Source organism: Serinus canaria, chromosome Z, assembly GCF_022539315.1.
Source record: "Serinus canaria isolate serCan28SL12 chromosome Z, serCan2020, whole genome shotgun sequence".
NCBI lineage: Eukaryota > Metazoa > Chordata > Aves > Passeriformes > Fringillidae > Serinus > Serinus canaria.
This window is the reverse complement of record NC_066343.1, coordinates 656,017-682,956: the sequence shown is the minus strand read 5'-3', so window position 1 is coordinate 682,956 and position 26,940 is coordinate 656,017. Positions and strand designations below refer to the sequence as shown.

The 26,940-nt window shown below is 34.0% G+C and overlaps 1 protein-coding gene across 10 annotated transcripts in view; it reads left to right on the top strand.

The window, feature by feature from the left end:
- The window catches only part of MEF2C (myocyte enhancer factor 2C), a 133,233-nt gene that overhangs the window by 34,343 nt on the left and 71,950 nt on the right, over positions 1-26,940 (top strand). For all 10 annotated transcript variants that reach the window (XM_050986518.1, XM_050986517.1, XM_050986521.1 and 7 more), the window contains one exon: positions 23,361-23,558. In XM_050986518.1, coding sequence (XP_050842475.1) covers positions 23,505-23,558 — 54 coding nt within the window. In that variant the 5' untranslated portion in view covers positions 23,361-23,504. The remainder of the gene's footprint in view (positions 1-23,360; positions 23,559-26,940) is intronic.

Below are 26,940 nucleotides of genomic sequence, written 5' to 3'. Positions count from 1 at the left end.
TGATGCAGACAGTGCCCTTATTTATCCTGTGATGACCTAATAGCTGCAGCACATGCCCTTTTGATGGAGAGGATTATTGTAATTCCCTCCTAGAAAGGCTTCCAGCAGCTCAGCTCTGTCACTTGCAGCCTGTTCAGAATGCAGTGACACACTCCCATCCTGTCTTGAGCAAGCACAATCCTCTGCCTTGTACCTTCACTCATTTACTTTATCTGCTATGAAGTAGCTGTTTGATTTTAAGGTTTGCTGCTTTAGTTTTGAAATCCTTAATGATTCAGATCATGGCTGTTTTCAAAAAGTCCTCCACAAATTTGACAGATATAACCACCCCCACAGCATATTTTAGGAATCTCAGCATCACATCTTGGGTTGCCAAGTTATGTCCTTTGCCAAGATAGGCCTTCAGGTAAGGAACTTCCCCAGGAAATCTATCTTGAACCCTATATACTTTTCAGAAAACATTAAATATATATTCTTGGTTACTTTTTAAAATAGCTTTCTTATTGTTCACTGTAATTGCAATTAGGACTGTGTTTATTTCAGTTCCTCTCAGCAGTACCTAGGGTTGTCCTGTCAAATTTTCTTTTTCCCTTATTCCCCTCCAAATTTTATTTTTCCCTAGGCATACTTCTGATGTAATTATGGATAGTGACTTCTTAGTGGCATGTCACATTTCATGTCAAAAGCATGAACTTTTTTGTGTTAATATAAACAGTATGTCAACATGATTGTTTACTAAATAATACACAGGCTGTTTTTACATTTAATGTGTTTCTAAAACTTGTATTTGAATCTTTATTCCTCTTCTTTGCAAGGAATTATCCCTTCTTCTTAGAAAAAAATAATACACAGGCTGTTTTTACATTTAATGTGTTTCTAAAACTTGTATTTGAATCTTTATTCCTCTTCTTTGCAAGGAATTATCCCTATCTTCTTTCTATTATGCATTGTAAGTCACTAGGCTTCAGCTGTACAATGCTGTAGATGGAAAGGAATTCTCTTGTCTGCTTGTCTTGCTGAGCATCTTGTTATTTCTATTATTGTTCTTGTAATTATGGTGAGATATTTACGGCTATGTTAGTATGGTACTTAATTTTCCTCATTGATGATAAAGTAATAAGGCTTTGTTTGAAGAAGCTTAGACTAGATGCCAAATGTTAATGGCTTCAGTGAGGGCAAATGTATTCTGCACTTGTGGGCATCCATTAAGTACTTTGTACAAGACATAATCTATTTTCTTCTGTTCCATGTCTGAAAATTCAGTCTAATAATTTATAACCTGAAGTGAGTTATGAAAGTTGTTGGGACACTTTTTACCAAGTTGCTCTGAATACTGTTCCATGCATCCTTTCACCTGAACACAGAACTGTGTTTAGATGTACAAAATTTGAACCCATGTTAACTGCATGAAGGATTTGGTTTTTCATCTCTTATATACTCATTGATTTCAGATTCTCATTGGCTTACATGACTTATCGGGTACAGTAACAAAATCTGTGATTTTATTCATATTAATCATTACATATGTAATTAATCCTAGGTACAAGAAGAGTTCAGCAGTCCTCAGCAAACTATTTAAGTGCTTCAAATTAGGCATATACATTCATGCTTGTAGGTTTGGGCTACAAGTCATAGTACTGCAATGACTTAAATATTTGTTCAAGTTTGCTATTTTTGGATGTTGTACCAATGTCACAATTACTTTCAGCAAGTAAAATGCTGCCCCATTAAGACTTTTCTTAATGGTTTGGTCATGGTGTCTTAAATGATTTTAAATCCTTTGAATTTTACACTAACTCATGGGTGCAAGTTACTTAAATAATCTGATTTAAATGATCACAATTCAGAATGTTTCCTAGACTGTATTATTAGAAAATGAAAGCTAGTTGAAAGTAGGAAAAAATAGTTGTTGGTGGATGATTTCTTCTTCTTACATCAAATTTTACAAATCAGTTAATTTCAGAAAAAAAAAAAAACTGAAGTCGAAGAAGTTGACATGCATACCTGAAGTTAACTTCATTACATTTAGATTTTCCTAAATTTTACTTCTGTGCAAACTCCTTACTCTGTAAGATTAGCAAGTTGATGATTTTTTCAACAGCTTTTTTTTTTTTTTGTCTTGTTATTTTTAGTAGTCTTCCAATGGACTGCTCTCAATGTCAATGCCCAGGAACCTTTTAGCCCAAATAATTCTTGAAACAATCTAAAAGTATTACATATTATTAAGCTGGGAATTGACAAATCCTCATTACTGGATAGTCTTCAGGGTAACTTATTCTTAATCATTAAGCCTTGAACCACAATTTCAGCAGAATGTGGTGTTTTTAATAGCATTGGTTTCTGTGAGCAAATTCTATTGTGGCATCATGGAACACTATGCATTTGTTTGCTCATGATTTATTCTCCCTAGATACAGAAAGGTAAAAGAAGTGTGTTAATATATTTTTATTCAAAGTACTTAGCTCTTAGTACTAAATATTTTGCTCTGTTACAGTTCAGAGATTGAGTAACTTAGTTATTCATTTCATTCAATTAATTAACATACTACTTGTTCTTAGTCATGCTATACCAGATGCTCATAGTGAGAGTATTGATCAGTTACTGGGAAAGATATGCAGCACATTTTACAGATCATTGCTAAATATTATATTCCTCTGTTTCAGTGTCCCCCAAAACACTGCTGAAAATCAAAAATGTAAAACTACTACATTGAGTAATAGATTATGAGTTTCTGCGCTGGTTGCAACTTTGAAGAAGACTCACACTGAGGTCACTAAATAGTATCCTTAAAGAATGACAATATTTTATATTATTGTCATTTCATATTATTGTCATGTTATCATTATATTATTGTTTCTATTATTTTCCCCTCTTGTTTAGATACTTAGGTAACTTTTCTAGGATTTATGCCCTACATGTGTATGAATTTATACAACTAAGAAAGTGTGTCAGAATGAAAAATTTATCACAGACTTGAGGGAAACTGTTACTCGTTTACCTGTTTTTCAGTATGCAATTAGAAATTGGCCATTAGGCAGTACAGAAAGGAGAAAAAGACAGCTTATCTTCCTTGTCTGGGACTTATCAGTCTGTGGTTGTTAACCCAGGCTGATCCTGACCTTGGCAGCATTGCACAAATAATTTTATGAGAGGATGAATTTTAAGAATTTCTCTCATATAAATGACAGAAAAAAAGCCATTCCTTTAACAAACAAATACATATTTTCTTTTTTATTTCATATCTTGAACAAATGTATTTGGATTAGAATCTGGCCAGGACTTTAAACCCTCTGTTTCTTGTTCAGTCTTCAAACTCAGTCTTCATTGTAGTACACTGGGACTTGATTGATTGCATAAGTGAAGGTTACTTCTGAAATCTTTTTATGTCATTAATTTTGACTTGTTCAGATTGTGTTGCTTCGTGATCTAAAGATGGAATATTGCATTAGTATTGCCAACATGGCACCAGGGACGTATTTTAATCTATTTAAGATGAACTAAAATGATGAACTTTTCTCCTTTACCAAAGGAAATACTACACTTATCAAAGGCCCTACTACAACCAGAGAAGGTAGGGTAAAATAAGGGGTACCATGCACATTGACAAGATTTCAGATACTAATATGTACTCAGATACACCAGAAGAGTCAGATGATTGGATAGATCAGAGCTGTTCAATTTCTTAAAGTTCTATGGTTTTTATTCCAATGGAAGCTTCATCTCTTCAGGACATTGCATGTGATGCTCATTTAAACTCCAGTTTTACTTAAAATATATCTAAAATTGGAACAATATCACACATTTTCAAAGTGTTTTCCCTTTCTCTTTCATGTTATGTAGCTAATGTAATTATCTTTTAAGGACATCAGAAGGGAAATAAGATACACGTGTATGGAGGCAAAAAGAACAGAGACTTCAAGCTGTAATATGATCATGGTATCAACCTGCTTCATAATCTCAGATCAAATCACTGATTATCATTATTATTATTTTAATCAAGAGATTAAAAATGAACTCCAGTCGTAGAATGTGTTTTCTGAAGGGCTGTGCTAATCTTTAAAAATCTTAGACTTACTGAAGACAGCAAGAGCAAAATGTTATAGTACAGTATTTTCAGATTCTCCGAGAGACTACACAGTCACTCCTAAAATGCAAACTAAGAATTTTTTCATTATTTCCCAGCTGTCAGAAGAGAAAAGGGATGTAACTAATTACTGATCATTATTCCACAAACAGGGAAGAATAAGAAGTCACTGCACACTCCAACAGGTGCACAGCACTGTTGAGATGAGCCATTGTTTCTATGCAATGCATATATTTACCCTTCACACATCGTTCTTTCATAATGTGCATGACATGTAATCCTACTATACAGCTACAAACCCCACAGCTTTAAAACTGGGTCTCCTTTCTTCTGTAAAATAAAAAGTCTAGCAATAGTCAAAACCAATGTGGCATTTTATGTTAATACTCATTGTGAACTTAACAAAGGATTCAAATTTATAATACTTATAAAAAATAAATTGCAAAATAGATATTGACTAAAATACATGTAATTTCTTACTAATGGTCTTAATGTACCGAGTATGCTGTACCATATTTTTTCACAACTTACTTTTCTTTCAGTGAGACCAGGCTCAAAATATACCCGATTCAATGTAATTTTAGGTCTTACTGTAATCCAACATGATTTTGACCCTGTCAAGTAGAAAGTTTCACACATTTCTTTTGAAAGATGGCCAAAATCTGGGGAGAAAACTACATAAAAATATAATCAAATATAATTCTACTAATTCTCATACAGATTTGACAGCAAACCAGAATCCAAAAAGTAATAATGAAGTATTTTATATGAGTGAATTCTGCCACCTGTACCTTGGAAAATGGAAGTCTAATTTGTTTAATTACAGGCTATATATTTCAGGTATAAGTATCAACCATTAAAAATCTACTCAAAATCAGTGTTTGTATTTGACAAAACTGTACAGAGACTCAGCCTTGGAAAGACAATTTAGGTTTATTCAGACAATTCTCAAGAATGAAGTATTGTCATTCCTTTAGGTTTAATCCATTGTTTTCTTTCATGGCATTGTTATAGTCATCCATAAGTTGGTATTTCCAAAAATTCCATACTGTAATCAGTTTTATCAGAATGTAAACATTAATTTAATTATCAGGGGGAGGTGGTTTCCAAAAGTTCATGTCTTCATTAATCTTCATTAATTTGAAAGTAAATTCTTATAAGCATCTTTTCTCTCTGTTACTTTTCTGGAAAAAGTAAAAGAGAAATGCTTTGCTCACTTCAGATAAGTTGAAATTCCTATTAATATAAAAGCTCTCTAATTGCATATAAAACAGGCCTCTACACAACTTATTGAAACAAAATATGAGCAAGGATCACCATTAGTTCACCTGATTCTGAAAGCAGAGCCATGGTGAAGTGTTAATACTTCAAACAGGACAAAATATTATGAAATTTATCCTAACCAAAAAGCAAAGAGCTTCTTTTTCAGCTGCATTACAATTTGTATGGCAGAATAATGATCCAGGATGCTAGGCATATAAAAATAATTATAGAATTAATTTTTTATCTTTAACATTCTCAGTGATCAGGATCTTGGTTGTAATTCATTAGTAACACATTATTTTCTGTTAGCAAAGCACCTTAAAAGATCATCTGTTCAAATGTCTTTTATTACCAGTAGAGGTGTGGAGTCTTATGACTGGAGGCCCATTATTTAACCTATTATTCTTTGTATTGTTGGAGTTTATAGGAAGATACTGTCCCTGTCCTAAAGAATTTGCAATACATAAATCTGACTCTGATCGACCCTGATTAGTTTGTGAGAATGAACAGGATCACAGCACATACTGGTTTGACTGTAGCAACTTGGGGAAGGGTCTTTTTCATTCATCAGGGTGACCATACACCCTACAGATTAAGGGCATTTGACACCTCTTTGATTGAGGTTGACAAGTCTTACAAATATGAACATCTAATCTCACCATTTTACATGGCAGCAGAGCATGACTCTGGCTTAGGGTTTAGGAAATAAGCAATTATACTCCCCTGTATGCAAATCTGTCTTGATGCAGAATATGCTTTGTCTGTGGCAGGCACAAAGCCTGCTTAATTTTGAAAGTATCCTTCCAGTCTCTTCCAGGTAGCATCGGAATCTCTGTTCTTGCTGCTCTTCTGCTTTTTTATCAGATAAGCCAGGCTGAGCAGAGTGAGCTGTGGTTTTAAAACTTTGTACTTTAAATCCGTCTAAAACCAGCCTACCATGGACACGACGCTGTATATCATGATCAGTGCATTTTTGACTGATGAAGAGTAATGAGTGATGCAGTGGTTTAACCAAATTTGAAAAAGAATGCATGTGGTCATTTCCATGCTTTTTTAGCAGACAAGGTATTGTACAGTAAGAATGACAACTACCAGTCTGTACACACCTGAATTCATACCATAAGTTCTTGCATATGTCTTGTCAGTGGTTATTTCTACAGAATCATGCAGCAGTAGGATTTGCAGAAACAACCTCATGTAGATTTGCTACACTCTCTATTTATCCCTGCAAGAGGTTTCAGCAGGAGCTACAGACTTACTAACACATGGTTCTCATCTGAGGAAACTGCTCTGTGAACTGGAACAAATTATCTGGGAATCTAACATCAAAGGCTAACAGACAACAAACAAAAAAATATGATAGTAAAGACTTCAACCTGAAAAAACAGCCCCAAAACCACACTAAACTTATAACCCAGCAAGAGATTTGCTTCCACCTATTGGACCCAAGGCAAAAAAGACAACTGAGCCACAAAATCTTCCTACATGGGAAATAAATCAGCTAGTTCTTGTCCCAGAGTGCTAGTGTTGAAAGGCAAATCCATGAGCTGGTATGGGAAAATGTTAGATGATTAAAATTACATGACAGTATCCAAAGTATCCCAGTAACTTAATTCCAAAATTCTCAGTAATTTAGGAATTTGAAGAGCAAAGGCTTTAATTGTTTAAGTTCCTAATTAATTCTTGAACACATTCAAAGTATTTTGTAGTTGTTTCATGCAAAATTGCAGAATGGAGCTATTTAATTTCTCAGCGTTCATCTCTAAGCAACAGGAGTAGAACTTTTGTGTTATCATGGCACATGGAGAGTAAGAGGATGGTGCTGATGATCAATATTTCTATTTGAATGTTTTGTGTTTAATTTTGTGATGCTTCATTACTGTATAACGCTGCTGTAATCTGTGAGGATTTAGAGCCTTTCACATCATGGCAACTCATGTCTCTTCTCCAGAGCCAACCAATGGACTTATTGGAGAGACTGAGAAGCACCAGCATATTTTTCTTTCATTTCAATGGGATAATGCCATAGAGACATGTGGATTAAGGGCATTTGGAGTCTGCAGCTTTGATATTAAAGTGGTCTTGGGCATTTAATACAGTATTTTTCAACTTTTTTCCAAAGTTTCAGCTTGTAAAAATCAATAGAAAGATTCCAACAGAATTATATATGCACAGAAGCAATCAGGAACTGGGATATTATTTTCATGAACTCTGTTTGCAAACATTCTGATTTTGAAATAATCTTAAAAACATCTTGAATTAGGTTATGGCATGCTGTTGACATTTCCATTTAGTAGAAGCTGTTACTGACTCAGACAGTTTTCACTCTTGCAGCACAACATGGGTAGATAGCAGGAAGAATGTATGTACAGTTTTTCATCATACAAAATTTGTTGTACCTGATGTCTAAAAGAGAATGCTGGAGATTTCTTACCTGGAGATATTGTGATAATGTACCACAATTTGATACATTTCTTATTTTCTATGATGATAATAACAGTACACTGATATTTACTGGTCATTTATGCATGACCTAGTTGTGAAATTATCTTTGTATTACCTACAAAGAGAGGAAATTTAAGTTTACAACCTAGGATATCACTCTGACCAAATATTTCTGTAAATTTAAGAACTTATTTCAATTATTCTGCTCTTACCATTAGCAGAATATTTTAAAGCAGATTTATAATCAGGAAGACACACTAACCTTGGCTCTTATCCAAAATGTGGTTTTATTCTGAAAAAGTATAAGAAAAAAATTTGCAGTTCTCATCTGATTCTTGTTTATTGTATCATTTCTACTGTTTTGCACTTTGAATACTATTACTCACCTCAAACTGTCTCTAGAGCCAAAACTGAATTTTCTGTTACAAACATAACAATTTAGTAGATATGGAATGCATTTTGTCCAGTCTTTTTTTCTGTTCATTGCAAAATTAAGATTTATCTCTTTTGCTTGAGGTGCATAGTTTACTGTCATTAATTGGGGACAGTAAAAGTCATGAATTTTCAGTAGTAGAGAAGCCTTGGGATATTCAGCTGAGATCTTAATCAAAAACGTTACTGATTGCTTGGGAATCAACGAACCCCTGAGGGGGGGAAAAAACCAGCATAACCCTAATATTATTCACAATGTTTTGTCAAAAGGGGCAGCAATTCATAGTGATTTTTTTTTTTATCATAATGCAACATAGTGAGGAATGACAATATTATCCATTTGTGGTCTACATAAACGGCTCAGAAATATCAGTGCTTTTGATCTTTTTGAAACAGTCTTGCTCGCATGAGTAGCTTTTAACACTTAGGTTTTCTTTTTGACCTCTCAGCATTTTAGCATATTCAAAAGTCTTGGCTAATTCAGTGGTTGTGAATCCATAGCTTTGTAGTCACCAGACACTTCAGTAACAATATAACAAATTCTGGTTTAAGAGAATTAACTTTGTGCTGATGACAGAAAGTCCAGCGTGTAAGATTAATGGAAACAGCATTTCTGTATCCTTGAAGGACTTTAAAAGTGAGAAAAGGACCTTAAAAACCATGTCATTTCACTTCATTTTTACCATTGCCATTATATTGTTCTTTGTTAGCAGCAACTAAAATTTGTCCATTTTTGACCATTTATAATTGAATAGGAATTAAGCATTTTTAAAAATACATTGACTAATGTCCAGTCAGACTACTGAGTTTCAAAACCTTGGGTTTTTAGGAACTCTTTAAAGCAGAAAAGAGGAAGTACTTCCTTTTACAACACCACGACAAGACAAACACACTCTCATATGTGCACATACATACAAAAAAGCTACAGTTCAAGTCACTTCAGAGTTTACTGGTTGCCACATTAGATCATAAATAATAACAGGAAGAAAAATGAATAACACTTTGTGAAAAAACAGCAGCTTATTTATGCAGTGTTTCAAGAATTAAAACAGTGGTGTTCAAAATATGAGGAGTAAAGATAGTTGTTCAGATTAGGCATCACAGTCAGAATTCTGTTTTAATAAATCAATGGGTTAGCATATATGCGAACATATATATGCTTTCCATTCATTTATGTGTGTAAACTACTTTAAATCCTTCTCTTTATAAAAATTATGGTTGCAGGCACCATTCAGATTTCATTTTCAGCAGTGTAAATATGAAATAACAGGACTGGCTGGGGTGCAGTTTCACTCAGGGTTATGCATCTGAATAGCCAGGATCACAGTGCTGGCCCTGGGGACAGCATATCTTTAAAATGCATTTTTGGTAGCAATAAGGAGATGCTGTGTTTTCAGAGGATTGTGTTGACAGCAAAGTATATCAGTGAAGGCCACCTCACTCACAATGAAGGTCTGCATTTTAAAACAGCACTAAAACAAAACAGTCATTGTGTTTTGACAAGGGTTTTAACTATTTATAGAAGAACAGCCAGAACTGCAAAAAAGTGCTGGATCTCTCAAAACTCTGAACTCCAAACTAGAGGGGTTTCTTCTTTGCTGCTTTTTAAAAATATAGTCTCCATTGTCAGTGTAAACATTCAGAAACCCAGGCTAATACTTCTTTTTAAAATGCAGTCTTGATTTATGACAGCTGCATTGGATCATTAATCATATATTATCTTTATGGGAGCTTTTTTCTAACATATGTTAATTGGCTGTTTTCTGTGACAAATTATGAGCTCTTACTTTGATGAGGTTCAATTGCAATCATGTTGTAGTTGAGTATGTAGAGTTTCCAGCCCCCACTGGCTCCTTAAACCACTACAAACATCTGCACATCACTGCAGTGCTGAGTAATGGCAGGATTTGGGTTGATCTGATCTCTGTGCTGAGTTTTTTTCCGCAGGATATTTTCGGCTCTTTGCACTAAATCTGTTACAGGGTTTGCTGGTTTTAGCAAAAGTGCTAAAATTAATATCTTGTGTGGGATTATTAGAATACAATGAGAAGTAATTAACAATATACTGATTTTTTTTTAATATTTAGAGATTTCAATGCCTTATTAGAAATTCTCTCTCAGCTTTATTGCATTCAAATTTACTGGTGTCATATAGCATTTCCAGAAGCAAAAGTGCTCCCTGCTTTTTGGAGCCAATGTTTTTTAATTCTTAAATATCATATTTACAAGTGAAAAAAAAAAAAAAAAAAGAAAAATATTTAATTGAGAAGTGGTTGGCCTCACTTTAACTTTTTAAATTTTTACCAAAACCAAAAAAAGTATTTTTCCCAGCTCAACAGGAGATAGGTCTAATGGTGTTTTACATAAACTTGAACATTTTCCTGTTAGTAAAGAAAATTTTGCACTGAAAGTTAGTGTCTTTCTAACTTTTTTATATTAAATAAAATCATGAATACATATGTTCAATACGTAAATTAAGCAAATTTTAAAAAAAAATACCACAATGGAAGTTGCTGCATTTTTTATTTGGTACCTAACCTTTTGATGACACTTGGACACTTTATTGCATTTGATATGGTAATTCTTTGGAAATGTGAGACAGAAAATGTGTGCTGTATTTACTCAAAGATGTACTTAGGGTGAATGTGCAGAAATATTCAATCTTATATATTTTAATACTGAGAGAACAGCCTGGTCATAAAACTGTGTCAAACAGTATCAATTACATTGCAATTAATTTAGCGGAACATGACACAGCTCAGCTTTGACCTAAACCAAATGGCATTAGATAAATCTGTCCCATTTGTTCTTCAGAGAAATGATGGAGGTTAAATTTCCAAGCAGGTGTTAGAGTTTAGAACAAGAACCAGATGTGTATGGAAGCTACTTCAGTCTCATGAGGGTGGTTCTAATTCAGCTATTTCCCTGGAGTACCACACAATCAATGAGTTCAAATCCTGGGGCTACCTCCCTTTATGTAAAATCATGGAACTATTTCTTCACAGATTATCACTGCACATGTGTGGAAAAATTAGACCAGAAATTAGAGCTAAAAAAAGGTTAACCACAGAATTTACATGAACACCATATTTCCTTGAATTTCTGCAGAGAGGTGACACCCAAGTGGAACTGCCTACAGAAGAGATGTATTACTATAAGGAGAATTGTAAGAAATGTAGAACTTAGACCATAGATATTTAGTATGTTTCTCTAGTCACAGCTTGTTGTCAGCAGTATTTTACAAGTCAGCATATGTAGGTCATATGCAGCACAGTGAAGATCATTAAAGATAGGTGAATTGAATTGGAGAGAGGTTTCAAAATGATGATTTTGAATCTGTTGTCCCTACTTCAGAATGTTGCTGAAAGTAAAGTGATGCATTTTATCTTGAAATAATCTACAAATGACATTCAGTTGTGCTTGCTAACGTAAGCTTAGTTGGCTTTAAGAAAATAAAACAAGGTAAAGGGAGATATATATGTGAAAGACAGGGATTGGCACTTTATTGGATTTTGAGGCCTGTGAGCCATGTGTCTTAATTGGGGCCAGTTGGGATCATTTAATAATTGCTGTCAGAAGATCAAATTTAATTCTCTTTATAAAAAGAGCACAGTGGGATAGAGTAAAACAAATTGCCATCTGAGATTTCAAATGTTCTAAGCTTTAATTAGGCTGATTAGGATGCTGTAAGAGAGAGAAGGAAACAGGAAAACTGCTGTATCTGCTGTGTACCATGGTGGACCTTATATGACAGTACTGCCAAATATATTTATTTGAAGAAGATATAGATAGCATAAAGGATGATAGAGCTATGACAACATTTATATGCACATATAATGCGTTAGGTATGCAAGGTAATTGTAACTTCCTGAAATTAGTGGTTTAAATATAGACATCAATATATTTATAATCATAATTTTGGCCTTCAACAATACTTTTACATATTTTAAAATATTCTTTATTTGTTTATGTACTCATTGATTATGCAAGATGAGAAGTATAGCCCTTAGAATTTCTCTATTGCATAATAAACATTCACTGTCCTTTGTTCTCAGAACATTTGCATGAGCAAATCCACACATTCCTTATCCCCAAATTTCCTACAGAGAAACTGACTAAAAAATGAAAGTGACATGAAATATTTTTGACAGAAAAGGGAGCAGATCTCACACATGTTTACATCCCAACACTGAATCTAATTCTTTGAATTACACTGCCTGCTACTTTCGCCACAGCTGCCTGTTTCTAAGGATATATTTTATCAGAAACCATCTTACATATCAGTAGAGCTCAAAAAGTCCCATTTCTGAGAAAACACAATGTACATTCATAGCCACAATAAGATTTAGCTAATGTATCTTTGTATCGATTATTTTTTTTGTTTTTGCAGCATGCTTTAGGATGATTGTAAGATGAGCAATGCTGTCAGTGATCCTATTAGACAAACAAAATACTCACTGAAGGTAGAATGGAGACTATCAAGCAAATTCCACTGTATTTTCCTTCTGAAAATTAAGAATATTTTATGTCTGTTTTCTGATATTTGTCAAAGATGTTGACTTTTTGCATTGGCTATTTCCAAGTGCAGTGCATTGTGCACAAGCAAGAAATAAATAAATCCAGCTGCATGTGCTAGTGGAGTGGTTGTAGGTAAGGTTCTGTAAGCAGGGTGTGATTCTCTCTTGTGGCTTTAGCAGTTACAGAGAGTAGCAGGTGTACTCTGTAGTAAACACCATCTCTTCTGGTAGAAATTTTTTCTTTCACAAGTCTTGAGGTGAGAGCTGTTAGACTCCAATTCTGTGAAAAATTAGAAGATCAAATCCTCCTCATGGAAATTATGAATTAGCTACCTAGCACAGTTTTCAGACACTAAACATAAACTATGATGTGGTTGAGCAGCACACTTTATTAGATGGGGCTATTTATGTCTTTGCAAGTAATGCAGATACAAAGTTGCAGCTCCTTTATCTCTTTATCATATCACAGCATAACTCCTCAGTGTATTGTATATCCTAGGTTTCTCTCTTTCTCTACTTTCATGCAAATATTATTAACAGAAATATATCTAATATTTGTCTGGACCAAATAAAATTTGTAGAATATCCCACTAAGCTGGAACAACAGAAAATTTCTTCCTCAATAGATTTTTTAAGCCAGTTATTTCAGACAATTTTTTTTCTCCCATGAGGCATCTTTTTACCTTTTTTACTCATAAAATTCCATGTTATCTTTCCTTTCTTATAAGCAGCTTCATCTGCTCATGCATTTTCCTAGTTCCAAACCAATGGGAATCCAGTTTGTATCTTCTAGCACAGAGAGATCCTTCTTGTCAAGATGTTGCCAGGAGGAAGAAAGCAAATAGCTTCGGCCAGTGATGTATGGTGGGCTAATGCTAACAGGTATGGCCACATACTGGCCACACATTATTTCCCTGTAGTCAGAATCTTCCATTTCTCCAACAGATGCTTTATGCTGGACATGCAGAATTGCAGATATAAGGCACTAGGCAATATATGTGCAATATTAATTTCCTCTCAGGTGGCTTGTAAATTCTTTGTAATTGTAAGTGCTTCGTTGCTTTACTGCCACTGTACTTGTCTTCCCTTCTTTCAGAGCAAATCCATTCTGAATTCATGTGTTTCTATGTAATTTGTCTGTATTTTGTATGTTTGACAGCAGCAACCTGTCCTAATTTATGAGCTTTGCCATTAGAAAGGACACATATTTCAGGTATTCAAATTTCAGAGGCAGCTCCTCACTTCTCTGCAGTGAATGTAGGTGTGAGGTTTCTTTTTTTATTGTTAGCCATATTATGTACCTGACATACATTTCATCTCCTTTTGTCCTTGGGGAAAAAAAAAAATCTGAGTGGGATTGGAAGAATTTTGAATTGCCGTGGTCATTGGGAGATTGATATATTCCCTTGCTTTTTTCCCCCACTTCTCCTTCCTTCTCCTCATTTTAAGCCTGCAGCTGTCTCTGGGCAAGCAGTTGCATTCAGGGAGTGTCAAAGTTTTTATACTCATACCTATCATATTACCGTTCATACAAAAAGAAAGAACTGTTTTCAGCTTAGCAGCTCTCCACAATGTGCAGTCTACATTTTCAGAACTATATTTAATTCATGACATTTCTAGAAAGGTCGGGAATTAAAGCAAAAAAAAAAGTGTTTCTAGAACTGAGTATACACAAAAGAAAATCACATCTCTGCATCTAATCATTCCTCTTTAAGAAAGAAATTACCAAAAGAAGTGTATACTGATCTGAAATTGCATTAGAAATCTAGTAAAGGTAATTAAATATTATTTATGCATTCAGGTTATGCTACAAGAAAACCAACTTTTTGGTTTGTGGTAGTATAGTTTTAGTTGAAATGGTCTAACACCACAGATAAATTATTTCTAGACAGAAATAATATATCTCATTTTCCAGCTTCTATACCTGGAAATAAGGAATCATTTTGGCATACACTGATTAGCCAAAGAATCATATAACATAAAAGTAAATGATTTTTCCAAAATTGTAAGTCTACATTCGGTACTAAATCTGCTTACAGCATTTATCTGACTTCTTTTTTCAGTGGTAGTGGTGGATCTGTTATCATGTTGGTATGAGCTAAAAGGAGCAGAAATAGAAACTAGTAATATAGAAATCAGTAATATTCTCTAAATTTAAAGTCATGTCTGTCTGAGACTCCTTCCATCTCTGGAGAGTCAGTGGTGAACTTGGGTGGCTGGTTGCATCATACAAGATCTAATAGTGAAAAATAAATTTAAAAATATCTAATGTATTATAATCAAAATTTTCAAGCCTGAGTAGGTGTACTCATGCAGCAAAATGCTATCAAATAACTTGAGAGTCTGGCATACAGAGATTCCATGGGGCTCCAAAGGTTTGTAGAGATTTTGTGGAATTTCAGTGGCTCAGGACATGTGAAAACCTTTTATGTTTAATTACTTAATTTCTCTGGTAGTAAACTGAACCATGTTAAGAGATACACTTAAGAGTCATTGCTCATTTTTGGGTTGAGTAGCTAGAAAAATTCAAGTTATTATAAATGTTGTTGCCATTAGGACAGGGAAACTGATAAGTGATTCAAATATTTCGTTAATACTGTCATTCCAGCCCAACATATTTATACATTTTTCCCATCAAGACATTTCCCATCACAAACCTGAAACAGTTTTACTTTCATTCAAGCTTTACCCAGGCAATTTTTTGTCACTTACTTTAATTACGTTGGAAAGTATTCCTTTCATTAAGTCCTTAACAATGTTTCCATAGAGCTTGTTCTTTGTTAGAAGTTTTTCTTCTAATTAGGAGCTTAATCTCATCTCAGGGCTTTTTCTCTTAGTTTCCACATTCATGTTTCCAGTTTTATGTTATTTTCATCCACAGTTTTTTTCCCCTCATTCTACTACTTTAGATGATCCTTCCTAATTTTCAGCTTAGTCTTTGAACCAACTACAGTGCTCAGTCATTTGCTTAGTAATTTAAAGACACTTTGGGTTCTTATAACGGTTTGTTCCATTTATGTATGCCACTAAAATACTATTTCCAAAGGATTTCTCTTTTCTGTAAAAACTTCGTTAAATGATTCATTTGCAAATGTTTAAGACATTCCTTTTCAAAATATGATTATGAGGTTTCTGCAATCCAAGTTTTGTTCCTCCTCACAGAGATGAATTGGTAGTGCAATACAAACCTGGAATAGCAGAACTCAGTTATGTTGTTAAACTATAGATACACATGATTACAGTGAGAGGAGGAGGATTCCTTTGGAGGATTTCAGAGGATTCTTTGAGTGAGAAGAGAATTCTGGGTCAGGGTGTATAAAATTTCTCTGGAGCTTGTTGGATGAAGACAAAGGAGACAAGACCTGTGTAGATCTTGACAATTCCATCCATTTTATCCAAAATTTAATTGTCTTCTCCATCCATCCAACCATTGCTTCTAGACTCGTCATTGACCATAGTTTTGACAGACACTGTCTAAGTGGATGTACCAAGCTTTCCAGCATTCAGCAAATTATAAGGAAAACTAATCAAAAATCTGTTAGAAAATAATCCTTTTTAGAATTAATCCATAGTTTCTTCAATAGAGAAAATCTCAGATTGCCTGTCACTGATATTGGCGTCACTAAGCACCTGTACCCAAGTTCAGACCATGATTTGATATTGGATTTTATAGTTTTTTCCAATAATACCTGGAATAATTCCTGATTCTTAAAAGCTATTTTGGGGTTTTAAGTTCCACAGACTTCCTCATATGCAAACATTAGTAACAAATCTGTACATCTAGATCTAACCACAGTTGCTTTCAGGTGATGCATTGATGTAACACTAGAGATCCTACATTTTCCTGTAATAAGCCAACACTCTACAAAGTCTTCTGTGTTTAAGACTGCTCCCAAACTGTAGCACTAGTATTTTACCTGGTGTGTAATATGTCTTTCAGTACAAGAAGACCCAAATCAGAGTAGCTCCAAGACCTTTTCAACTCACAAGGTGCTAAATCTTACCCTTTTGACCACTTAAGTGCTTCCTCTTCTTTAGCTCAGTAAATAATAGAATGAATTTGTAAAACACCTTTCATTACATTCTTTGTGCATAATGCAATGCAATCAAATTATTAGCTCAAAGCTGTCAAGACTCATAGTTAAATTTGCAGTGGTCCAATTTCCCTACTCCATTTTCAGTCAGGTTCCCATTCCTAGCCACAGTCTCCTTTTCAGACCAATTAGGTGATTCTGTTTTCAGTCCTTTATTTTTTTCCCCTTTTAGTGTTAGTGTGTCCAATTGAATAAAGTGTTATGCTTGAGACAGTCTGAAGCACATTATGGATCTTATTCCATATATGTTAGTCAGACTGCCATTATGTCTGTCTAGCTGCTAAGGGTACATTATGGACTTAATCATAAACATATAAACCTTTTCTTCAAACTATTTTCTTTAAATTTTCTTCATTTGAGTGATGGGTACACATGGAAACACCAGCCAATAATTATTGTAGTTTTAAATTTGACTCTTTAGAGGTATATATTTTATACTAACATTTCACTTAGTTATTTTCCTTAAAATCTAATTAGTGTCTGCTTTATTTGCTTTACAAATCAAACACTACCCTTCATTTTAGCCATCTTCAGAAATGTTGTAAATTAGCCAGGTCTTCCTTTCTTCCTCAAGCATAGCAGGCACATATCTACTGGAGTCTAGGCAATAAGTTTTCATCTGGTGATTTCTTCCTGTGGTCCACTGCTGCAAAGAATGACTCATCATCTGCAGTAAATTCCACATGGAAGCATTTTGATCTTTTTTCATGGTTCTTTACCAGCATGACCAGGTTTGGTATAGCATGCATGCAATATTCATAAAATCTTCCACCACTGCACTGGATGCTTGTATGTCGGCACATATTGTGAAAGATCAGCTAAAGTCACTCTTTTCCTTTCATACAGGCATAGATTGGCTTAAATAGAGAGGCAGCTACAGACGAGATATTCTGTGTCTGGATACCTCAGTCTCTTGAAAAGCAGGGTGTGTGGCACAATAAAATATGGCAGTTGTTAGGATGTATCATCTTCTCTGCTATTTTGGCAATGGTGTTCAGTTTGCCCCAAAAAACTTTTTAGGGGAACTTTGCAAAACAAGGAACTATTCCACCCATGATGCACAAGTTCTGACTCTGTGAGATAACTTGGTACTGTATTTGAGTTGTAAGCTAAACAGACCACAGTTGTCTGAAGCATTCTTACCATGAGTCTTCAGAAGTGCATAATTCCAAATTTAAAGAAATAAATCACATTGCATAATATTCTCATGGCTGTTCCAAGGCATAGAAAATAACAGTATTGATTAAGCCAGTAACTAAACTGCAAGAAAGGAAATTGTCATTATACTAGGAGTGTGTTGAAATGTAAACAAGCAAATAAGGTACAGCTCTAGAAGTTCAGATTTAAAATGTATACATTCTACTATCCTTTATACATAAACACACACATAAATGGACTACCAGTAGAAATAATATTATGACTCCAGCAGATGCTTTCAAAATCAGTAGAAAAATTAATGAACTATTAATTCAAATAAATTAATGTAAGTTTTCTCTTAAAATTCTAAATAGCAATTTACATATTGGGAATGATTGTCTAGTTTGCAACTTTATGAACATTTTGATTATGCCATAAGTCAGAAGTCAGGTTAGATAACTGATAGTATAATAAGCTTTGGGAGTTACAGATTAAAAATATTTTCTTTATTTACAGATTTTTTGGTTTGACATAGTGTCTCTCTAGTAGTCTCTAGTACTTAATCTATTATAATTTTTTTGCTATGACTTAAATGTTTGTTTTATACTTCCTGTAGCCAAATTCATGATCTCCTGAAAGTTAAATTTAGTCTATTAAAATTAACTCCCTTTCAACCTTTTCATATGGCAGCCTGCCCTTAAGATCAAAACACCAAAGTGTAAATTTATTTATTATGTTTAATTTCTAGATCAGAATGTTGTGATCGGATATTTGAAAGCTTAAGGTTACTCCAATTCATTTTTACAGGGCTTTCTGCCTGGAGAAACATACTGTAGATCATACCATTGCTGCTTTACTGGTATATTGCCATGGTGATGACATACGTAATTTTATCACAACCTTCTGTTAATGCCCCAAACTCTGTCCTTTGTTATGACTATGCAAACAAACCACCATGTAAATGTAAAGAACCACTTCTATCTTTAATGTCAGCTGATTTCAGTCAGATAACATGATAGATAATTTCAACCTCCTCTGCATTTCTTTAAACTATACCCAACTCAAGGTGACTGTGAGTGATTTCTTCAATTGATGCAGTATGCCCAGCTGTTTCTTCATTGTGTAGCTGCCTTTGTAGGTGTGTGGAACATAGTCAAGATTTCACAGAAACCATTTGAGTGACCATTTTATCTGAATATGTGTCACTCATTGTCAATGTACATGGTTACATTTTTGCAGCTACTTTTTCATCATGAAAGTAGATGATGAGTGCCTACTCAGTACATGGACATTTTTAGACACAGATGCAAAACTTGTTTGAGAAAACAAGTTTGCATAAAAAGATTTCATAGATCTTTTATGGTACTTTTGTATATCAAGATAAGAATGGTAGGAGAAAGGGAACAGCACTTTTTTCTTTACTTCCTTAAATCAGCATAATAAAGAAAAAATTTTTTTGTTCTTCAGTTTTAACCTTATTAATCAACTCAGAATGTAAGCTGCTTAATGGAACAAAGACATCTTTATGACAAGTTTGTTACTTTTGTAAAGCAACCACGAAAATGTTATAAACTCTAGCACATTTTAACTTAGTTTTTTTGCTGGCTGCCTTCTTTCTTTTGTTTATAAATAAAATATTTTTACTGTCTTATTTTGATACTCCTTATTTCTCCTGGTATAACTGCTCAAAGGATTCTCTGTCTGGGGTGTTGCAGCAGGGCAGATTCAGACCGTTCTGCTCAGAGAAGGAAGTGGACAGTTTTGGTTCCCATTTTGCACTTCTGGAACAGTTTAGGGAAGGAAGCACCTTTACACCTTTTATTGTTCGTGGTTGCTGACTTAATATCCTTCCCTGACTGCTCTGTGCGTGCTTCCTGCCATTCTGTCAAGATTCTTCTGTGTTGCAGAGAGGGGATAGCGGGTGTGCATGTGTGTGTATGTGTGTGCATATGTCTGTGTGTCTGTGTTCAAAAGAGAGACAGGACTGGACAAGCGATTTGCTGCATTTTTCCTTTAGCTCTTTTCCCTTCTCGAGTCTCAGATCAATCTTCCGCCAGCTACCACTGCCTTTTGCCAAATCATATAATGAACAGAAGACCACCAAAAATAAAGTTCCTCTTTTTTAAGCCAGTCTGGTTTGTTTTGGTTTTGATTTTTTTTTTAACCACTTGGCTTTGCAAAAAAATGCAGAAAACTATAACAAAATAACATTTAACTCCATGTTTCTTTAAATGTAATTTGTTTGCACATTATTATATTATTAAGTTGGAAGTTTTGTGTGGAGTTACTCCAACAAAGCTCCTTTTTGATTTCATTTGGATAATTGAGGCCTGATGTACTATTTGATTTTTGAAGTACATTCAACTTTTCTAGTCAATGTGCTTTATTATTGTTAGTAAAATAACTTACTAGTTAACAGGAACTTTAAATATTTACTTATTACTGCAGTAATAAACTTTAAATACTTAATTCTGCAATCTTTGGTTCTGCAAGAACCTTCAAAAGGCACTGAGAGCACTGGTGAAGTCCTAAGCAGCCATGGGGATTTGTTGGTCTCCAGAGTTCTTTAGATTCTGTTTGACTTGGAAATTACCAAGCTTTGCAGGTTACAGCCCTTGCACGAGATAACTTGATTTACTTATCTGAATTTCATTAATTAGGAATCAGTCCTACAATATTTTTTATGTATGTACTAATGAAATATATTGAACTATGAGCTAAAACATAGTAAGAATAGCACTTGAAGGACGTGTTGATAGATGGCAGTGTGTGTGGGGGAGGGTTTCTAAAAGGAAATGAATTTGATGGAAAAATTGAAAACTTTTTATTTGAAATTGGACTAGTAAGCAAAAGGCAAACTAAGACATACAGGAGAAAAGATTTTTTTTTTAATCCATGCAAGAAAACCTTACTCTGCCTGTTTAAGCAAAGTTATATTTCTTTGAAAATTACATGTTTCATACAGATGACCTAATTATAGGTTTTGTACAAAATTCTGCTTATCAAGTCTTGCATGAATTGGTTGAAAATGCAATTGTGTAAATCACAGGAATTTTAAGGTTCTGAGTTTAAACTGTCTGTAAAAGCTGTTGTTGTTTGAAGACTGGTCTTAAATGTAGAACTGGTAAGTGTGTGGGAGGGACTCAACATACTGCTCCTCTGCTGTGATTTTTATGCTTCCTGACGGGGTTTTCTCAGTATTAAGTGATTTTTTTCTGTAGTCACTAAGCATCTTGATCTGCAGAGCGGCTCATCTTCACTAACCAGCCACAACTGCTCTAATCTGCCCACCCTGACCTTCCTCACTGCAGGAATAGCTTTGGCAGGCAGAGCTGTAAACCAATAGCACCACCGGCCTCAGCTGAATGAAAGAAAAGGAAATTGCTCCATGTGCACTTGCCGTGGATTAGAGTATGGGTTTGCTTCTGCAGAGAAAACAGACTCTTTGAGTCCCACGTATGCATGGGAAACGCCATTCTAATTTGTGCTTTGTGTTGGAAGTAAGACTATAGGAAAAACAGGAAAGAAACCCAAACCAAGGAAGTATAAAACTGTTTCTAAAAATAGACTGGGTTTGTTTGTCAACACTGAAAATCAGAAAAGACTGTCTCCTAACTTTGTTTGGAAAATAAGCTTTTAAAAATACATTTACAAAATAAATTTATTTCAAATTTTTGGTCTTCTTTTTTTTGTCGTTGCTGCAAATATGATCAACAACATTTGTATCCATTTAAGCAGCGAGTAGCTATTGTTTTCAAATATAAAAAGCAGATAAGAATTTTTGCAGTCTATATTTTATTATAGTTACAATATGAATTGTTCCATGTTCTGTGTTCTGCATTAAGGTAATAATATACAAATATGCCTAGAAAATAATGTAAAAAACACATTCATATATAGAAATATAATAAGTACTGTACTTGAAGATTTTAATTAATCAACCCAACAGATTAATTACACCATAATGACTAGCTAGAAAACTCCGGCTGACTGCATATTTGTTAAATTTTTTTTTCTTCAGAGTGATAAAAGACTTGAACAGTTTAAAGTTTACCGTATGGTAAGGAAATCAAAAGAGAATTGAAGATCAGAAGGAGTGAGATCTAACTTTTCTACCTCAGTGGCTTTGAATCAGAGCCAAATAATGGATTAAATGACCAGGATATCAGCTTAATGTTATGCAATATACTGTGAGAATTTATCAGGTTGGCTGAGATACTATTAGTTAGAATAAATGAGGAAATACCAGCCTCTGTTTTAAAATTACAAAATTTTTACTTCCAAGGCAATATTTTTACTGCATTTCAAAAGAACATTAAAATCCATATTGTTCAGATTTATTTTTCCTATTCTATATTCTTTATGCTGTTGACCTAAAACATATGAAAATATACTAATGTGGTAAACTGAGATTATAAAGCAGAAAAATTTGTGTCTTTTGTCTTATACTAAATAATTTTTTGTATTTTTCACTATTTCCATGGACTCATTTATTTTTAAAATAAAAGTATTTTATTGTTAAAATACTTTGGATATTATATAAATTAATTATGTGGTTTATAAAATTTTGTGAAATATGTTTCCTGCATTGTGTATTATTATATACTGTACATTTCTTCCCTCAGCTCTGTGACAGAGCCAGCATTTTAAAGCTCATGCATTACTAAAACAGTGAAAATATTTTTCAAAACCTTCTTAAAATTGTCATCTGCCTCCATTGTTCTGTTTTTATAAGAAAATATGTGTTTGCAGGTTAGAAATCCTTTGCAGAACATTTTAGAATTTACACTAAAATGAAGTGACTGAAAAGGGCACTAGCATTTTTTCAAGTATCTCCAGTAATACATTCACTAATTTATATTTTGAAAGAATAAAATTAGGAGCTATGGATTTAAAGTAGCTGGCAACTCTTATATATCAAGTACACTTAAATAAATGCCCATTGTATTTGCATAGTGAGGGAAATTATCACCTCTGCTGTCAAAGCACAAAATTGTTTTCTCTTCAAAAATAAATTAGCTGGCCTGCTTAGCATACATAGGTACAGAATAGTTTATTAACTGTCTGATTTAAGTGTTTTTTCATGTTAGAGCTGTGAGTGATATTTAGAATTGGAGACATTAATTCCATTAAAATTTTCCCAACTTGTACTTCAGTCTTTTTCTTTGTTTCTTGATATATTTGTATTTGGTGTTTTCTTTCATAGAAATAAGACTTTAAATAATTTTGGTTTTCCTCCATGCATTACTTGTTTTATAAGTGCGGTAAATTTTAGTTCAAATTTACTTGTACACTAAATTATAATGAGAATGCTTGGCCAGCTCCATGTAATAACTTTCTTCTGGTTATCAATTTCAAAGTAACATTTGATTTCCTTTCTGTGTTTAGCTGGAACGGATGCAGGGGACTGTGAACTGAGTGGTGCAAGTGCTGAAGAAGGAGGTTTGTTTTGAGGAAACAGGAAAGAGGAATAAAAGAGAAGGGAAAAATACGTAATTTTAAGGAAGAAGGAGAGAAAAAAAAACGGGGACTATGGGGAGAAAAAAGATTCAGATTACAAGGATTATGGATGAACGTAACAGACAGGTGAGTTGCAAAAATACCTGACTTTAGAATCATATTATATTTATAAGCTAACTAATTATTAAAGGTGATTAAAAAGTTGATCAGTTTATGTACTTATGCATATACCAACATATACATACACACAATGTATGTTAGACTATCAAAGAAAAAATACTTTTGTAAACAACCTGAAACCTCACACACAGTGTTTTCAAGTTCAGTTACATGAACAGTTAGGAAGTTATTGCTTGAAGACTTTATTCTATAGACTCCTGTGTGTCCTCTACTCTATTTGCTTTGAGTTCAGTCTGGAATAAACATAATTAAGCACATCTGTGAGTTGTTTTCAGGACACAGGCTTTCAGTACTAAATTTTTGAACTGTTATGAGTTATTATAATATGAATACTTTCATTTAAATTCAGACATCCCAATTATTGGTGCTCTTTCACCTTTGCAGTGTCTTTATTTTTACCTCTTTCATATAAAAAAGATACCACATCATAAAAAAGTTTCCTCTTCTCCTGTCTGAATTTTAAGAAGAATTTAGCCTGACACATTCTAAAACCCACATACAATAACACTAGCATGTTGTAGTCATAAAACCAAGTGGCCAAGGATAAATAGGTCCAATAGGACAGATTAACTAACTTTTAACTCTACTTAAAATCAAATGGCTAGGGAGCTGTCACATATTATCAACACTACTTCTGCTAGCTAAAATATGATCATCTTCCCTGTGTTCACAAAAATAAAATTCACTAACTGATATCTTCAAATAATATCGGTGAAAATTACTTCTGTTTACATTTGATGTAAATGACTGCCTGTGGATGTTTTGTTGAAACTGGAGATTCACACTTGTGAGAATCTCTCCATATAATTATTTAATACTGTGATTAATGTTCTTCTTACCCCTAGCTGCAATTTAGGAATAATCTTCAGTAGCTGATCTTTAAGAACTTAATACTGAGTTACTATCAATATAGTAATACTAATAATTTGATCTACAAAATTCTTCATATATTCAGGGATATTTTAAGAAGCTGTTAGTCATGGAGGATTTCATAAAGTCATAAAAAACTCAGCCTAGTCATAACAACAAGTTATAGTCCTTAAATATGCTTTCCAAGAATTTTTAAATATTGTAGTGTTAGTAGTAACTTGTGATCTCTATGGCAGAAAATCATGTGTGACAGCAAAATGTTCCTTCTGATGGATGCATTTGGTGTTTTTCCTAAAAGTTGCCTGTTCTGGTGAGAGAAGCTAAAAAGCAATTCTAACAATATATAAATGTCATCATATTTATTTTAATTGTCTGATAGCATGGAGCTGAAATTGGATGTGAAATGTTGAATTGAATTTATTATAAATATTAAGTCAGTAGTTGTTTGAAGCTTGTCCATGTTATAATGGCTTCTTTTTGAAGGGAACCTGAATTATTTTGTAAATGATACCACAAAATTTTGCCATTCCAAACATTAGTTCATACCAGTTTCAATCTCAACTTGCTTGCTCAAATATAGATTTTAGCCCCACTTTTGTAAAATAAAACCTTTTAAATGGTTACATATTCTTTAAAAAAAAAGGGGACAGTTAGAAGACAGTCTTCAAATTATTCACAGTAGAGTTTCAAGAATTCGAGAACCAGCCTTTGGAAATAATAATTATGAATAAAACTGTAATACTAGAATACTAACAATTGTAGTGTTAGTGCAGGAAGTGTTTGTCTCACTAGCATTTCTTAGACTCATAGAATCACAGAATGGTTTGGACTGGAAGAAAACTATTTCCAACTCCACTGCTGTGAGCAGAGACTCCTTCCAAAAGACCAGGTTGCTCAAAGCCTGACCTCATACACTTCTAAGGAACAGGGCAGGTGTAGTTTCTCTTGTCAGCCTGTACCTGTGCTTCACCACCACCACAGTAAAGAATTTTTTCCCAATGTCTACTCTAAACTTACTCTCTGTCAGCTTGAATACATTCCCCCCTGTCCTGTCACTCCGCGCCCTAGTGAAAAGTCTCTCTCCCTCTTTCTTGTAGACTCCTTTGAGGTACTAAAAGGCTGTGGTTAAGTCCCAGCCTTCTCTTTTCCTGGCTGAACAACCCCAATACAATATTTGCTAGTGCATCTTAGCCACTGTGAGGCTGGAGATACAGATTTACATTATTTTACTTGCCATATTGTAAAACTGGCTTGATTCTGCTTCTTATTTCTACTAATATATTATTCATAATTTTTAAAGAATTTCTACTGACTTTATCTTGCATGTAGGGCCTTGATTTAAAGCTCAATGAAGCAAATGAAAAAATTTTCATCATTTCATTGGACTATGGGATTAGGCTTTTTAATTTTAGTAATATATATGTGATTAAATACAACCGGATTTTTAATAACAGCTGCTGCTTTAGCACAGCATTATTAAGGTATTGCTGCTTTAGCATGGCCATATCAGTTTATTTGTTTTCTAACTTTCACATTTCATTATTTCACATAATCTTAAACTATGAACTTTCTTATATTCCTATTTTGTCTTCTTAGTTGATTGCCTAAATATATATATATTTAGAAAAAAAGATCAAAATGTTGCACTACAAAAAAATGATTAAAATTTTTTGATTAATGAAGGTAAGATACCAGCTCAAGCACAGTTCCACAGAGCCTATTTGTAGCTCCATTTACAGGGGGTGATATTATCTTTCTCCCTCACCAAAAACATTTGCAAGAACAGCATCAAGTGGCTTGGCTAGAAACTTACTTATTGTTGCTTACATTCAAACCCACTATGGTTTCACAATACAAGGTATATTATATATGATATACCTGGATGGTGCATCCTCAGCTGTTCTCAAGCACGTAAATCCTCTGCAGTATGGCACATGCTGGTAAAAATGTGTGGAACATGTATCAAATGAGGAGCTATAGCAGTAGCTTTGTTATTCCGTCTCCTCTCCTAGTGCAAAGGTGAATCTGTTTGGAAATCAGAATATTTGCAAAATGGTTCAAGGTCTGGGGAGCAAATTATTGTTCTTGATTTTCCATTTAATTTCTCAGCCTCCTCTGTGTCAGCCACTGAATGATGTTTCTTGTGGGCTGCAAGTTGGCTATATTTTTCTAGTCCTCATTGATACTTTATGGTGACAAAGACGGCACAAATGTTTCACTCTATGAATGATCATGGATTTCTTTGGTTGGAAAGGTTTCAGAGAAGACTGCCTGAAATTCCCTTTCTCTGTTTTTTGACACATGTAGAAGGAAAATAAATAACTGCCAGGCCTAGATTAAATATTTATTTCTTTTGTGTGATTTGGTTGCTACCATAGCATTAAATGGAAATCAAAACTCTCAAGTGAATACTGCTATAATTAGACAACGTGACCAAATACTTTCTTTTTATTCCAGT